This window comes from Ursus americanus, chromosome 16 (genome assembly GCF_024610735.1).
Source record: "Ursus americanus isolate L20-20 chromosome 16, mUrsAme1.1.p, whole genome shotgun sequence".
Classification (NCBI taxonomy): domain Eukaryota; kingdom Metazoa; phylum Chordata; class Mammalia; order Carnivora; family Ursidae; genus Ursus; species Ursus americanus.
The window spans coordinates 59,066,479-59,082,987 of NC_142142.1; the positions used below are offsets into that span (position 1 = coordinate 59,066,479).

The 16,509-nt window shown below is 41.2% G+C and overlaps 1 protein-coding gene across 11 annotated transcripts in view; it reads right to left on the reverse strand.

The window, feature by feature from the left end:
* Window positions 1–16,509, reverse strand: part of ELMOD1 (ELMO domain containing 1) — a 69,174-nt gene that overhangs the window by 33,437 nt on the left and 19,228 nt on the right. For 7 of the 11 annotated variants that reach the window (XM_045797698.2, XM_045797692.2, XM_087868474.1 and 4 more), the window contains one exon: window positions 13,798–13,899. In XM_045797698.2, coding sequence (XP_045653654.1) covers window positions 13,798–13,814 — 17 coding nt within the window. In that variant the 5' untranslated portion in view covers window positions 13,815–13,899. Of the gene's footprint in view, window positions 1–396; window positions 531–8,786; window positions 8,883–13,797; window positions 13,900–16,509 lie in introns of all 11 variants that reach the window. The other 4 variants (XM_087868475.1, XM_087868478.1, XM_087868477.1 and 1 more) reach the window with 3 other exon arrangements.

A 16,509-nucleotide genomic window follows, 5' to 3' on the forward strand; every position in this document is an offset into this window, starting at 1 on the left:
CTTCCAGAAGGACTTACTGTGGCTTCCTAACATGAATGCCTTGCACAAGCACTGGGAGAAACTGATTTAATAATAAGAACTACTTATGTGTGTCTTATTTCCAACATTTTCTATTACAACTGTTTATTAATATGCTGCAGAGTAAGGTTTATGGTGGAGTTCACAGCAGTGTTTTTCCACAGGCAGTTATGTTAATTCATTCTCTGGCTTGAACCAGAATAGCCATCCAATGTAAATTATTCAAAGTGGATCATATCTCTAACACCAAATAAAAGCAAGCTCCTGTTTTGTGGTGCTTTGTTAGGGGAGTCCCCACAGCAGGGACGGGGCCTCTGAAATGGGAGAATCACCCAGAACCATGCAGGCCCCTGCCTGCGGGGTGGGGGGTGTAGGTACCTGTAGTGCAATACTACTCCAGCATCTTAAATTTGTGACTGATGTCTTCGTTTGGAATAATAAGAGAAAAGTGGCTTATTTTGAACAGTTTCAATGAGTTTGCTAATGAAAGTTAATTCTTGCTTGAAGAAATCCTGTAATAAATAAGAAGTACACTACTGGTGAGGAAGGATACATACAAAATAATCACAGTTCTTGGTTCAAACCAGTTTCCTAAATGAAACACTTTCCATCTAAGTGGCCATAAAGAACATAAACTTCTCAATGTTTCCAGCATTTTATGCATTTTCTGAAATGATATTTAAAAAATTTTAGTTGTTCTATTGGAGTTCCTAATTAGGGGCACTGGCAATCAATTTGAAATTAACTTGTCAGTAGGGGTTTGGCTTAGTAAATGGGCCCCTCTCTATAATGAGCTTGCTACTACTAAGAGAAGCTGGATAGGACCTGATGCATGAACGGATAATATGAAATCACAAAGAAGCCATTTGTGGGCCTCTAGAAGAACAAGAGTAATCCCCCCCCCCCCATCGAGCCTCAGTGAGGCCATGCCCACTGGCCTGGGCATGAGGATCACAGTGCCTTTGAAAAGTAGTGGTATACATTTACCATGGCTTGGATCCATTCCAGATCTTACTGCTAGAGCAAAGGGCACTGTTTTTATATTGCAGGGAACTTTCATCTGAGGGTGTAGAGAGCAATAGCTGACAGAGGGATAACTAAAACAATAAATAAATTCATGGTTTATCTGTTTCATTTCAAAGGAAAGGAGGCACAGGCTTATTTTGATTTATTGATGACTCACTACTCTATTAAAAACGTGATGCTTAGGGGCACGTGGGTGGCTCAGTCCTTAAGCGTCTGCCTTCGGCTCAGGTCAGCCCCGCATCGCATCATCGCATCATCGGGTTCCCTGCTCGGCAGGAAGCCTGCTTCTCCCTCTCCCACTCCCCCTGCTTGTGTTCCCTCTCTCACTGCGTCTCTCTCTGTCAAATAAATAAATAAAATCTTTAAAAAGAAAAACAAGGAGTTAAGATGGCGGAGGAGTAGGAGACACCGTTTTCAGCCGGTCCTCCGAGTCGAGCTGGATAGGTACCAGACCAGCCTAAACAACCACGGAACCAGCCTGAGACGCAGGAAGACGCATCTGGATCTCTACAAATGAACATCTCCAGCGCTGAGTATTGAGGTATGAAGCGGGGAGCCATGAAACTGTGCACAGATATCGGAAGATAAACGGAAGGGGGAGGGAGCCGCTGCGTTCGGGCGCCAGGAAGCGGTAGCCACTTGCACGGGAGAGCAGGCGGGGCTCGTGGTCGGCACCTGCAAAACAGCAGACTGAGACCGTGAGCCGGGTGCGCGCGCCACCAGGCATCTCGCGGAACCCCGGAATCCTGGTGCGCTCACTGGATCCAGACTGAGACCGGGAGATCCCGGAACGCGCGCAGGGCGGCTGGCGGGCCACCTGCACGGGGGAGCGGGCGGGGCTCGCGGACGGCACCCGCAAAACAGCAGACTGAGACCGTGAGCCGGGTGCACGCGCCACCAGGCATCTCGCAGAACCCCGGAATCCCGGTGCGCTCACTGGATCCAGACTGAGACCGGGAGATCCGGGAGCGCGCGGGGCGGCCGGTGGCTGGCGGCATTAGAAACACAAAGGACAGAGACGCGCCGGCCCTGGAAGTGAGGGCTGGGACGCCGGGTGTGGGGCGCACATCCCGGGACGCTGCAGGGTTGAGCAGCACCAACAGAAACAGAGTTAAAGTGGCCAGAACATTAGTAGAGAACGGGCCGCAATCCTTCTGTTCCATGACAGAGGCTGAGATTCGGCCGCTGCTGCTCTGACGCTCAGAAGAGGCACAGCAAACCGCCAGGGAAAGCCGCCAGAGAACAAAAGCCTGGAAATACCGGCTCAGAGAGTGCCCATCCCCATCCCCCCTCGCAGGGGACACGGAGACTCTACCCAAACAGGGTTGCCTGAGTATCGGCGCGGCAGGCCCCTCCCCCAGAACACAGAAGGCAGGCTGAAAAATCAAGAAGCCCACAACCCAAGGCGCATGGGTGGTGCAGTCATTGAGCGCCTGCCTTCGGCTTAGGGCGTGATCCCAGCGTTCTGGAAAGGAGTCCCTCATCGGGCTCCTCCGCTGGGAGCCTGCTTCTTCCTCTCCCACTCCCCTGCTTCTGTTCCCTCTCTCGCTGGTTGGCTGCCACATAAATAAATAAATAAAATCTTTAAAGAAGAAGCCCACATCCCTAAGATCCCTATAAAACAAGGGGCACGGCCTGGGACCCAGTCAATAATTTGGGCTCTGGAAACCCCGCAACCTCTCTTCATCAGAATGACAAGAAGGAGAAGCCCCCCCAGCAAAGAAAAGACAGTGAGACTGTGGCCTCTGCCACAGAAACAATGGATATGGATGTAACCAAATTATCAGAAATGGAATTCAGAGTAACGATGGTCAAAATGATGAGTAGAATTGAAAAAAGTATAAACGAAAAGGTTACTGAGAATATAGAATCCCTAAGGACAGAAATGAGAGCGAATCTGACAGAAATTAAAAATTCTATGAGCCAAATGCAGGCAAAACTAGAGGCTCTGACAGCCAGGGTTGCAGAAGCAGAGGAAAGGGTTAGTGAATTGGAGGATGGGTTAATAGAGGAAAAAATGAAAATAGAAGATGGTCTTAAAAAAATCCATGCCCGCGAATGTAGGTTACGGGAGATTACTGACTCAATGAAACGATCCAATGTTAGAATCATCGGCATCCCCGAGGGGGTGGAGAAAAACAGAGGTCTAGAAGAGATATTTGAACAAATTGTAGCTGAAAACTTCCCTAATCTAGCAAGGGAAACAAACATTCGTGTCCAAGAGGCAGAGAGGACCCCTCCCAAGCTCAACCACGACAAACCTACGCCACGTCACGTCATAGTGCAATTCGCAAATATTAGATGCAAGGATACAGTATTGAAAGCGGCCAGGGCAAAGAAATTTCTCACGTACCAAGGCAAAAGCATCAGAATTACGTCAGACCTGTCTACACAGACCTGGAATGAGAGAAAGGGTTGGGGGAGCATATTTAAAGCTCTTTCAGAGAAAAACATGCAGCCAAGGATCCTTTATCCAGCAAGGCTATCATTCAGAATTGATGGAGAAATAAAGACTTTTCAGAATCGCCAGTCACTAACCAATTTTGTAACTACGAAACCAGCCCTACAGGAGATATTACGGGGGGTTCTATAAAAGTAAAAAGGCCCCAAGAGTGATACAGAACAGAAAGTCACAGCCAATACAAACAAAGACTTTACTGGCAACATGGCAACATTAAAATCATATCTCTCAGTAATCAGCCTTAATGTAAATGGTTTGAACCATCCCATAAAGCGCCACAGGGTTGCAGATTGGATAAAAAGAAATGACCCATCCATTTGCTGTCTACAAGAGACTCATTTCAAACCCAAAGATGCATTCAGACTGAGAGTAAGGGGATGGAGTACCATCTTTCACGCAAATGGTCCTCAAAAGAAAGCTGGGGTAGCAATTCTCATATCAGATAAATTGGATTTTAAACTACAGACTATAGTTAGAGACGCAGAAGGGCACTATATTATTCTTAAGGGAAGTATTCAACAAGTGGATATGACAATTACAAATATATATGCCCCCAACAGGGGAGCAGCAAGATACACAAGCCAACTCTTATCCAGAATAAAGAGACATATAAATGAAAATACATTAATAGTAGGGGACCTCAACACTCCACTATCAGAAATAGACAGAACACCCTGGCAAAAACTAAGCAAAGAATCAAAGGCTTTGAATGCCATACTCGACGAGTTGGACCTCATAGATATATATAGAACACTACACCCCAGAACCAAAGAATACTCATTCTATTCTAATGCCCATGGAACATTCTCAAGAATAGACCATGTTCTGGGACACAAAACAGGTCTCAACCGATACCAAAAGGTTGAAATTATCCCCTGCATATTCTCAGACCACAACGCTCTGAAATTGGAACTCAACCACAAGGAAAAATTTGGAAGAAACTCAAACACTTGGAGACTAAGAGCCATACTGCTCAGGAATGACTCGATAAACCAGGAAATCAAAAATCAAATTAAACAATTTATGGAGACCAATGAGAATGAAAATACAACAGTCCAAAACCTATGGGATACTGCAAAGGCAGTCCTAAGGGGGAAATACATAGCCATCCAAGCCTCACTCAAAAGAATAGAAAAATCTAAAATGCAGTTTTTATATTCTCACCTCAAGAAGCTGGAACAGCAACAGAGGGACAGGCCTAATCCACGCACGAGGAAGCAGTTGACCAAAATTAGAGCTGAAATCAATCAAGCAGAAACCAGAAGTACAGTAGAGCAGATCAACAGGACTAGAAGCTGGTTCTTTGAGAGAATCAATAAAATTGACAGACCACTGGCAAGACTTATCCAAAAGAAAAGAGAAAGGACCCAGATTATTAAAATTATGAATGAAAAAGGAGAGGTCACGACGAGCACCATTGAAATTGGAAGGATTATTAGAAATTTTTATCAACAGCTATATGCCAATAAACTAAGCAATCTGGAAGAGATGGAATCCTTCCTGGAAACCTATAAACTACCAAGATTGAAACCGGAAGAAATTGATTCCTTAAACAGGCCAATTAATTATGAAGAAATTGAGTCAGTGATAAACAACCTTCCAAATAACAAAACTCCAGGCCCGGACGGTTTTCCTGGGGAATTCTACCAAACATTCAAAGAAGAAATAATACCTATTCTCCTAAAGCTATTTCAAAAAATAGAAACAGAAGGAAAGCTACCAAACTCATTCTATGAGGCCAATATTACCTTGATCCCCAAACCAGGCAAAGACCCCCTCAAAAAGGAGAATTACAGACCGATTTCCCTAATGAATATGGATGCCAAAATCCTCAACAAGATACTTGCTAATAGAATCCAACAGTACATTAAAAGGATTATCCATCACGATCAAGTGGGATTCATACCTGGGATGCAAGCGTGGTTCAATATTCGCAAATCAATCAGCGTGATACATCATATCAACAAGAAAAGACTCAGGAACCATATGATCCTCTCAATCGATGCTGAAAAAGCATTTGACAAAATACAGCATCCGTTCCTGATTAAAACCCTTCAGAGTGTAGGAATAGAAGGTACATTTCTCAATCTCATAAAAGCCATCTATGAAAAGCCTACTGCAAATATTATTCTCAATGGAGAAAAACTGGAAGCCTTTCCCTTAAGATCAGGAACTCGACAAGGATGCCCACTCTCGCCACTATTATTCAACATAGTACTAGAAGTCCTTGCAACAGCAATCAGACGACAAAAAGGGATCAAAGGTATTCAAATCGGCAAAGAAGAAGTCAAAATGTCTCTCTTTGCAGATGACATGATACTCTATATGGAAAACCCAAAAGAAGCCACTCCCAAATTATTAGAAGTTATAGAGCAATTCAGTAACGTGGCAGGATACAAAATAAATGCTCAGAAATCAGTTGCATTTCTATACACGAATAACGAGACCGAAGAAAGAGAAATTAGGGAATCCATCCCATTTACAATAGCACCAAAAACCATACGTTACCTTGGAATTAACTTAACCAGAGACGTAAAGGACCTATATTCTAGAAACTATAAATCACTCTTGAAAGACATTGAGGAAGACATAAAAAGATGGAAAGATATTCCATGCTCATGGATCGGAAGAATTAACATAGTTAAAATGTCCATGCTACCCAGAGCAATCTACACTTTCAATGCTATCCCGATCAAAATACCAAGGACATTTTTCAAAGAACTGGAACAAACAGTCCTTAAATTTGTATGGAACCAGAAAAGGCCCCGAATCTCCAAGGAACTGTTGAAAAGGAAAAACAAAGCTGGGGGCATCACAATGCCGGATTTCGAGCTGTACTACAAAGCTGTGATCACAAAGACAGCATGGTACTGGCACAAAAACAGACACATAGACCAATGGAACAGAATAGAGAGCCCAGAAATGGACCCTCGGCTCTTTGGGCAACTAATATTTGATAAAGCAGGAAAAAATATCCGGTGGGAAAAAGACAGTCTCTTCAATAAATGGTGCTGGGAAAATTGGACAGCTACATGCAAAAGAATGAAACTTGACCACTATCTCACACCATACACAAAAATAAACTCCAAATGGATGAAAGACCTCAATGTGAGACAGGAATCCATCAAAATTCTAGAGGAGAACATAGGCAGCAACATCTACGACATCGGCCAAAGCAACCTTTTTCATGACACATCCCCAAAGGCAAGAGAAACAAAAGATAAAATGAATTTATGGGACTTCATCAAGATTAAAAGTTTCTGCACAGCCAAGGAAACAGTCAGAAAAACTAAGAGGCAGCCCACGGAATGGGAGAATATATTTGCAAATGACACTACAGATAAAGGACTGGTATCCAAGATCTACAAAGAACTTCTCAAACTCGATACACGAGAAACAAATAAACAAATCAAAAAATGGGCAGAAGATATGAACAGACACTTTTCCAATGAAGACATACAAAGGGCTAACAGACACATGAAAAAATGTTCAAAATCATTAGCCATCAAGGAAATTCAAATCAAAACCACACTGAGATACCACCTTACGCCAGTTAGAATGGCAAAAATTGACAAGGCAAGAAACAACAATTGTTGGAGAGGATGTGGAGAAAGGGGATCCCTCCTACATTGTTGGTGGGAATGCAAGTTGGTACAGCCACTCTGGAAAACAGTGTGGAGGTCCCTTAAAAAGTTAAAAATTGAGCTACCCTATGATCCAGCCATTGCACTACTGGGTATTTACCCCAAAGATACAGACGTAGTGAAGAGAAGGGCCATATGCACCCCAATGTTCATAGCAGCAATGTCCACAATAGCTAAATCGTGGAAGGAGCCGAGATGCCCTTCAACAGATGACTGGATTAAGAGGTTGTGGTCCATATATACAATGGAATATTACTCAGCTATCAGAAAGAACGAGTTCTCAACATTTGCTACAACATGGACAGCACTGGAGGAGATAATGCTAAGTGAAATAAGTCAAGCAGAGAAAGACAACTATCATATGATTTCTCTCATCTATGGAACATAAGAACTAGGATGATCAGTAGGGGAAGAAGGGGATAAAGAAAGGGGGGGTAATCAGAAGGGGGAATGAAACATGAGAGACTATGGACTATGAGAAACAAACTGAGGACTTCAGAGGGGAGGGGGGTGGGGGAATGGGATAGACAGGTGATGGGTAGTAAGGAGGGCACGTATTGCATGGTGCACTGGGTGTTATACACAACTAATGAATCATCGAGCCTTACATCGGAAACCGGGGATGTACTGTATGGTGACTAACATAATATAATAAAAAATCATTAAAAAAAAAAAAACAAACAAAAAAAACAAAACAAAAAAAATAAATAAAAAGAAAAACAAAAACGTGACGCTTAAATACATATATTTTACAAGATTTATTTTTAAAATTCAGATTTTTTGTTTTGCTACTTGGTGAATACTTTTATTGACTTATTTATAAGGGAATCAATAAACACATTATACTTTGACATTTAAAAGGTATTTTAAAAAAGAAACTAAAGAAGTATTTAAACATAATTTCAAATATAAAGTTTTATTGTAAACAAAAATATTTTTTTTTTTTTAAAGATTTTATTTATTTATTTGACAGAGAGAGAGAGAAACAGCCAGCGAGACAGGGAACACAAGCAGGGGGAGGGGGAGAGGGAGAAGCAGGCTCCCAGCAGCGCAGGAAGCCCGATGTGGGGCTCGATCCCAGAACGCTGGGATCACGCCCTGAGCCGAAGGCAGACGCTTAATGACTGAGCCACCCAGGCGCCCCTAAACAAAAATATTTTTAAAAGAACCCAAATTAAACAAATCTGTATGTAAAGTCATCATCCATAATAGGCCTCAGAATCTTCTAGAGGGGATAAGGAGTGGGCCTGTTACTCTTAGAGATTCACTACATAGAGGATGTTCTCGGTATTATGAATATATTAATTTCTGTTGAGTTAAAGACCTGGAGTAGCTGACGGAAAGAAATTTGAAATGAATTGGGGAGAAAAATGAAAAATGATCATTGGAAGGTAGTTTACTTATTCCTTCACTGAACTGAACAAATACAAAATGAGAAATTGTATAGTACAGAAGAACAGGGAGTGGGGAAGAGGTGGATAGGAGTCAAGAACTTAATGTCACTGCAAATCCCATGCCATCCCTTGTCCACAAAGAACTTATAGTCTAGTAAAGAAAATGACAGTAAAAACAGAAAGTGTGATAATTCTACAAAAGAAATGGCCCAGAGTGTTAGAGAGGCAGAGGAGAGAAAGTACCTTCCTCTGAGATTGGACAGGAAAGCCAGCTCTCGGTGACCTGGTTCTCCTAACAGGGAGGCAGAAACAACATCGAAAATCAGCATTCCTTCCTCCCTTCAGAACAAAAGTGAAACATACAATAGTTCAGTGAGTGAAATTCAAACCAACACGTATTGAGTGTCCATGGCTTTCATTTATCTTGCTCATGCTCTGGAGGAAGAGCTTCCCGAGAATGAAGTGGCCGAAGAGTCGGCCTTGAAAATCTGAGGGAAGGCAAAGGGGTGGGAGAGCAGGGCTGCCTTCGGTGGAGCTCTAACACACCCTCTGATGGCAGCTGGATGGTGAGGCCACCCACAGCAAACGGCCTAGAAAAATTTTCAGGTTAACATATTTCAACAAGCATACGGAAACAGTTTTTTGTTGTTTTGTTTGAGTGCAGGGGACAAAGTAATTTAAAATATATGTATGTGTAGATATACATACATGTGTTCATGTATATATGTGTGTAAATGCACATGTATGTATATACATATGATCTACGTGTGCACGTGCTTGTGTCCTAAGAAAGAGAAAACTATGGCTAAAAGTACTGGTCTCCGGTGAGAGAGGTATTTGGATGCTTAGGCCATAAATCTTCCCCTTTTCCGGACTCTGCCTCTGAATCTCCTAAGCTCAGTCATCGTCTCTCAAGCAATGTTAACTGAATTCTGCAACAACTACATGCATGACTCTATACCTTCTGCCCTTTAAAAGCACTGGACATTGGTTGGTGGAAATACTGCCTGATTAAATAGGGAAGTGTCTGAAAGCCTGACTTCAAGTCTATCCTCGATTTGCCACTGTGAGCTGTGTGACTTTGGACAAGCGACTTGGCTTCTCTGGGTCTCTGCCCTCTCATTCGTCAGGTGAAGGGAATGGACTAGCTTTCTGGCTCTAAGAAAAGGCTAGACATGTTGCAAGGCAACAAGAGTTTTCATCAGACTTCCTTCTCTTCAAGTCCCACTGTAGATGTGGCTGAAAATGTTACCATGCTTCTGGGTTGTGTTATGCCCAGCCTGCAAAGGTCTCTGAGAACGGACCCAAGTTTATCTTTGCCACTTCTCTTCTACTCACCCTAAAAAGGGTCTATAGCCAATAAACCTGGACCACCTGCTGCTTGTGGCAGTTGGTCACACATGTGGGTATCATGTTACTTAACTATGGATTAAAATGCATCCTTTCCTCCAACTCGGTTTAAGATTAACCTTATCTGTTCTGGAGCTGTACATGAAGTGTTTCATTCCAGAGCAACTCAGAGGTTGACAGATTAACCACTCTGTGGGCTTTTAAATAATACTGAATTCTTTTCAGAATCAACTCCTTATTCTGCATAATGTATTTGCAGAGATCAGGAATAAACACTCCCTTTTCCCTAGCCTCACCTCAGTGAAGCCTTCCCTGAAAATTTCTGCCACAAAATGCCTGTGGCACATCAGTAGGCACATTACTACTTACGTCAGAGTTTTGTGCGTGCCTTAACTCCGTAGCAAGTGGTAGGTTTGGAGCAGAGGTCCCCTCATACTCGCTTTTGTGTCACCTAGAACACCTCACAACAGGCACAGAATGAGGAGGTAATGTGGTGCAGAAATAATGAGAAACATCTCTAAGTCAGACAGGCTTGACTCAAATATCTGTGTGCCCCTGGATGAGTTCCTTAACTTTGCTAAGCCTTCTTGCCCTGCTCTGTACAAAGGGATAGTAATCCCTACTTTGTTACAATTGTTATAAAGAGAAAAAAAAAATTAAAAATGTGGGATACTACTGGAATTACTAGCAGTAAGTGCCTACTAAGTGAATCAGTGGACCAAAATATTAATCAAGTGTGAATGACTTAAAAAAACAATTTGCAGATATTTTTGCTAATTGGAAGCCTTTATTTACCTAATGATAGCAGTAAAATACTTTTTTCCCCTTCATTGCTTTATAGCCAGGACTTGGGTATAAGTTTGTTCTCTTTCTCAAAATTTCTCCCTCAGACGTGTGAGTGTGACAGATGCTTTCCTTCCCTCTCTTCTGCCTAAGGAAGAAGGTACGCAGTGAAGTTCATGGCCAAGAAAGGGAGATCCTGAGGCTGGGATAGTTGGAAGCAATTATTTATATGGAGGGACTTAAAAGATTCCCTTATTTAAAAATTTCATAATGTTCTGATAACTGTAAAAAATACAATTTCAGTAAAAAATCTTAGCAAGGGAAAATATTTTAGTACAAGTTTTAAGCCATCCCTATTATATATATCAAGTTAATTAAAATTATTAGAATATATAAACTAAACCCTAAGCCTCAGTTCTATTTGAGGCCCAAAAAGTGCACCCTCTTTCTCTGATCATCTACATAAATACACTTTCTTCTGCATTTTATCTTTGTATTCCTTTAATGCAGACCATGGCTAAATGAATGACTACAGGCTACTTATCCAGTATCCCATATCTACTCTCAATTTCAGATACACCCTTCAGCTGGGTGTACTAATCCTGTAGCATTTATTTCTAATATCTCATGTAATGTTTTTTAATCAAATATTTTCTCCACTCCGCTATGCTCTGAACAGTTACACCATTAATAGACTGATGGCAGTTACACTGATGGCAGCAGTGAGCTAGAAAGAGTGGAGTGTGGGTATCATGTTACTTAACTATGGATTAAAATGCATTCTTTCCTCCAACTCGGTATAAGATTAACCTTATCTGTTCTGGAGCTGTACATGAAGCGTCTCATTCCAGAGCAACTCAGAGGTTGACAGATTAACCACTCTGTGGGCTTTTAAATAATACTGAATTCTTTTCAGAATCAACTCCTTATTCTGCATAATGTATTTGCAGAGATCAGGAATAAACACCTAATTTGTTTAAGCTGTGTTTACATAACCTCCTATTTGGCTCAAATGAAAAGATTGCCGAAATTGTCCCACATCTGTGGGAAGGGACTGCAGGGGGGTGGGGTGGGGTGCAGGGAAAGGCAATCTAAATGACTTGATAGAGCTTTAGTTCAGGGTAATTCTCTTTGCCCTCTTATCCTTCCGATTTCATAAACACCAACATATAGTGAATATGTACATTATAGCTTAATAAAAAACATTAAAAACACCAACATATAATGAATATACACACATTATAACTTAAGAAGAAAGCATTGAAACCACAAACTAAGGCCAAAATAATAATCAACTTGGGGCAGTGACTGAGTTTCCTTTTCTTATTTCAAAACCAATGGTCGATGAAAATCTTCATTTCTTTCTTGATATGTAATGTTACCCTAGCTTCCGTTTCATATAGCTGATCAATGTCAAATAATATTTATAAAATACGTGTCTTGAGTTGAAAGAGAAGGGTTTGTATCAGAACACGGGACTGATCGGGATGTGCTGGTTCTGTTCTTGGTGCTAGCCTGTGTGAAGTCACAGCAGTAGGTTTTTACCAGACCAGTGCTCAGTCCCAAATACACGTTCATTACAAAAATGTTCTCATCTCTACTAGATATGGTGTTGCAGCTGTTCAGCTTAACAGAAGACTAACAGAAACAAATGCTACTTTTCTCCTTAAACGGTTAGTTGTGAGGCTACTCAAGTCTTTCTAAATGAAGACTCTGAAGAGGAAATCCAGTAGTACGAATCTTGCCCCGGACTTCACCACTACTATCAGCCCTTTTTCAAAAGGAACTTCTGACCTCTAAGCTTCATCTAACACTAAAACCTTCTGCAACTAAAAAACACCATGTTTACATTTAGGAGGGATTCATAAATACCAATTTTTCATGAATGTGTAAGTAAATAGATGGGTTAATTACCATGGCAACCACAACCATGTCAGGTCAGTACTTTGCTGGCAGATGTCCTAGTGATTTTTCAAATACTGTCCTTTAACACAGCTGAGATAAACAGGCTGAGGAGTATTCTGTACAATAAAACCAAAGCTAATGCCTGTAAACGGTTGAACATGACCTGAGAGGTTTCCATAATTCTAAGACCAGAATCCTCACCAAAACACAGTGAATCCCACACAAACTGATCTAGGTGTTTCAGACACAGTGATAACAACCAAAATCAGTGAGGAAAAGAAAATCTTAAATGGCAGCCACTAAAAGAATGAAATCATTTCCTAAAAGAAGTAAGCCTACTAATTACTTGCTTAGAGAAAACAGCCAGAGCAAGGGGCAAGAATGTGTAATAGAGGTAGGCTATCCTGAGGAAAAGAAACTCAATCTTCTGGAAAGTGTGTATTATTTTCTCACTTTTGGAACCAGAATAACTCTGTTTTGTCATATTTAATATGATGTAAAATTTCTCTGGAAATTTCATTAATAGATTGTGAATGGCCATCAAATTCTCTTAAAAATAATTATAATTATAGGTCCAGCAAATGGCTTTCAGAACAATACAATATCACCACAAAACACACCAGCATATATGTTACTCTACACAGCACAATCTTGAGGGAACCAACAATTAATGCAGAGTTCAGAGGCATCAAGGAGGCAGGAAGAGCAAAAGCTTAGAACACACACACACACACACACACACACATATATTTTTTTTACCAAAAAGGAACATTTGAAAATGCCGTATGAATGACCAGCCAACCAAAATCTAAATTAAGGAATATTTAAAATTACTTTCTTCAGGAAAATGATTCTACACAAATTATACGGATTCCTTGAATACTTACTTGCTCATTCCTCAAACCTTGACCTTAAGGCTTTAGAGACACATGGCATCCAGGTTGTCCAAAGTCCACCTACCCCATGCTTTTGTGCCTGTGTTCTCTTACACTCTCTTGTAATCTCCAACTGGTAAGTGCTCTCTTAGCATCAGTATTCAGATAGGGCAGCGGAGGAAACTTGTGACCAAATTATTCTTAGCAAAAATACAATGCTATTTTATGGATCCTAAGAGACCTGGTTATAGGATTACAAATGGTGAACAGAACTATTTTCCTAATTCGAAAGGAAGTTTCTCCCTTTTAGAGGGCTCAACCAGGGGACCATAAACACTTACCTCAGGAAGTGCTTCATTGTGCCCGTTTTGATTATCTAGGTGTTATCCAAACTGTCCTCAAGTAATTGCTTCCAAATTTGCCTTTGTCAGAGTAAGTATAAGCTGTGGGAAGAAATTTCATGTATTTACTATTAATGGCGCTAGAAGTCCCAAACCCAAGATTACTGCTTACCTTAGTAAGCAGATAATGTGCTGTGCACCCAGAACATGATCAGCTAAACTGCTCACATAGCATTGCAGTTCGGTGGGAAAGCCAAAGGCTTTCACTTCATAGTTACATAATTAGTCTCTCATTGTAAGTCCCTTGCTGGAGAAAGAATTTGTTTCATAAGCAATCTCTTCAGTAGTAAGGGTTTTCTCTGTTTTGGGTATTATTCCTATATTTTGAAGAACAGCAATTTGTAAGAAAAATAGAAATGAAGAATCATGAAATTAACAATCCTAATTTCTAGATATCTGGTGGTCTTAAATCTGGCAGCCTCAACTTTCCAGAAGTCTGACTCGAAAATAACTAGAAGCAACCACTAATGTCTTCAAGCTAAAAATCAGATGTTAAAGAGCCAAGTACTCCAAACGGATGACTGTTTTGCCCCCACCACCCTCCCCTTTCGGCACTGTGAACAAAACAGTAAAAATTTCTCTTTGCCTAGCAGTTTCCAGTTTATAGTTTGTTTTTGCAAAGTCTACTGGCTATTGGTCTTCCTCCTGACAAGGAGGTTGCCGGAAGCTGCCTACAAAGCAGCAAGTTGGGACGAGATGGAAAGGTACAGACTAGAGAAGAGAGAGTGGCTGGAGGTGACTGAGAGAAGAGATGAATGGAGGCCCAGCAGGTGAGAGCGAGGTGGGAGCTGAGTGTGTAGACACGTGGCTCGGGGCACAGACACCACTACCAACCAGAACAGCCCAGGAAGGTGGGCAGCTAAGTCCCAATAAAAGCCAGGTTTTTCCTGTAATACATATGTTTCTGTAACTGTTCCATGAATGCCTGAAAAAGAGTATCTACCCCTCAACTTAAGATTGTGGTTGCTTCTGGGAGGCGAGGGAAGGGATTAGGACTGGGGAAAAGGCCACTGGGGAAAATGGCCTTTGACTTCGCGTTTTGTTTCTTAAGATATATCTGAAGCAAAACAAAGGGAAAAAAGATCTGCTCATTTTGGGTGGTGGGAAGATACATTAGTCTTTGTGCTTTTGTGGTTTTTAAAAATGAATCTGGTTTTGTATTAAAAAGTGTTAGTACCTACCCAGAGCCCAGATCGTGGTTTTGAATAGAGTTTACCATTACGGGAACCAGGGCTCCTTGGAGAAAGGGCTGATTCTAGGGAATATACAAGGTGAGCCTGAAATGTCTTGTGTCAGAAAGTAAGGAAGTGCTTGGAAAGACAGAGTCAAGGATATGTCAGATAAACACAGGAGCCAACCAAAAAAGTTCCTGATGGACAAAGCTGGAACTATTTAAGTAACAAAATAAATAAAGTAGTATTGGATTATTGCCCAAAGTAGAAAATAAATATCCACGATTGCATACTGATATAAACAAACAAACAAGCAAACAAAGGGGAATATATAAGTCTCTAGTACAAATGAATTCCAAATAATTTATGTGGATACTCTGCCCTCAAGGAGGTGGAGCCTAACTCCTAACCCCTTAAATGCAGGCTGGACATAGTATAGTGACTTCCTGAGTACAAAATGGAAAGGGGGGTAATTAGTAACTCTGTACTTAGAGAAACCTGGCAGATACCACCTCAGCTAGGTGATCAAGGTTAATGTCACAGTGGTAAGGCATGTTGACCCTCTGTATCCTTGATATGATGTGATATAAATGGCACTTTACCTCTGTGGTCTTCCTCCTCCAAACTCATAACCTGGTCTAATCATGAGAAAAACATCAGATGTATTCTCATTGAGGGATACTCCATAAAATACCCAATCACTACTCCTCATAACTCTCAAGATCATCAAAAAGAAGGGAAGTCTGAGAAACTGTCAAGGCCAAGAGGTGCCTAAGGAGACACGATACTAAATGGAATGTGGTATCCTGAATGGGATCCTGAAACAGAAAAAGGACATTAGGTTAAAAACTAAGGAAATCTGGGGGCATCTGGCTGGCTAAGTCAAAGGGGCATGTGACTCTTGATCTTGGGGATAATGAGTTCAAGGCCCACATTGGGTGTAGAGATTACTAAAAAATAACTAAACTTAAAAAAAAAAAGCTAAGGAAATCTGAATAGCATGGCTTAAGTTAATAATTAGGTATTAACATTGGTCCATTAGTTGTGACTAACGTATCACATTAATGTAACATTAATGTAAGATGTTGACAATAGGGAAAACTGGGTGCCAGTGTAAGGGAACTCTTTATGTTGTCTTTTTAACAGATAGCACATGCAAAGTCCTAGAAGCAAGAGAATACACAGTGTGTAGAGGGGAAATGTTTTCTTTGACCTAGTTGTGCTTGGTGAGAGGGACAGGTAAAAAGGGATGGCAAGATATGGAAAGGCAAGAAAGTCTCAGAAGGCTTTGTAAGCAATATTAAAGCCATCTGAACCTCATCCCATGAGCAATGGGGAACTACTGAAAGTTTTCAGACTGAGATGTGACGTGACCAGACTTCTAGTTTTAAAAATATACTCTGATTGTAGTATGGAGAATTAGTTAGATTGTGTTAGAATTGTAGGGAGGGGCACCATTTAAAGGGTTGTTAAAACAATC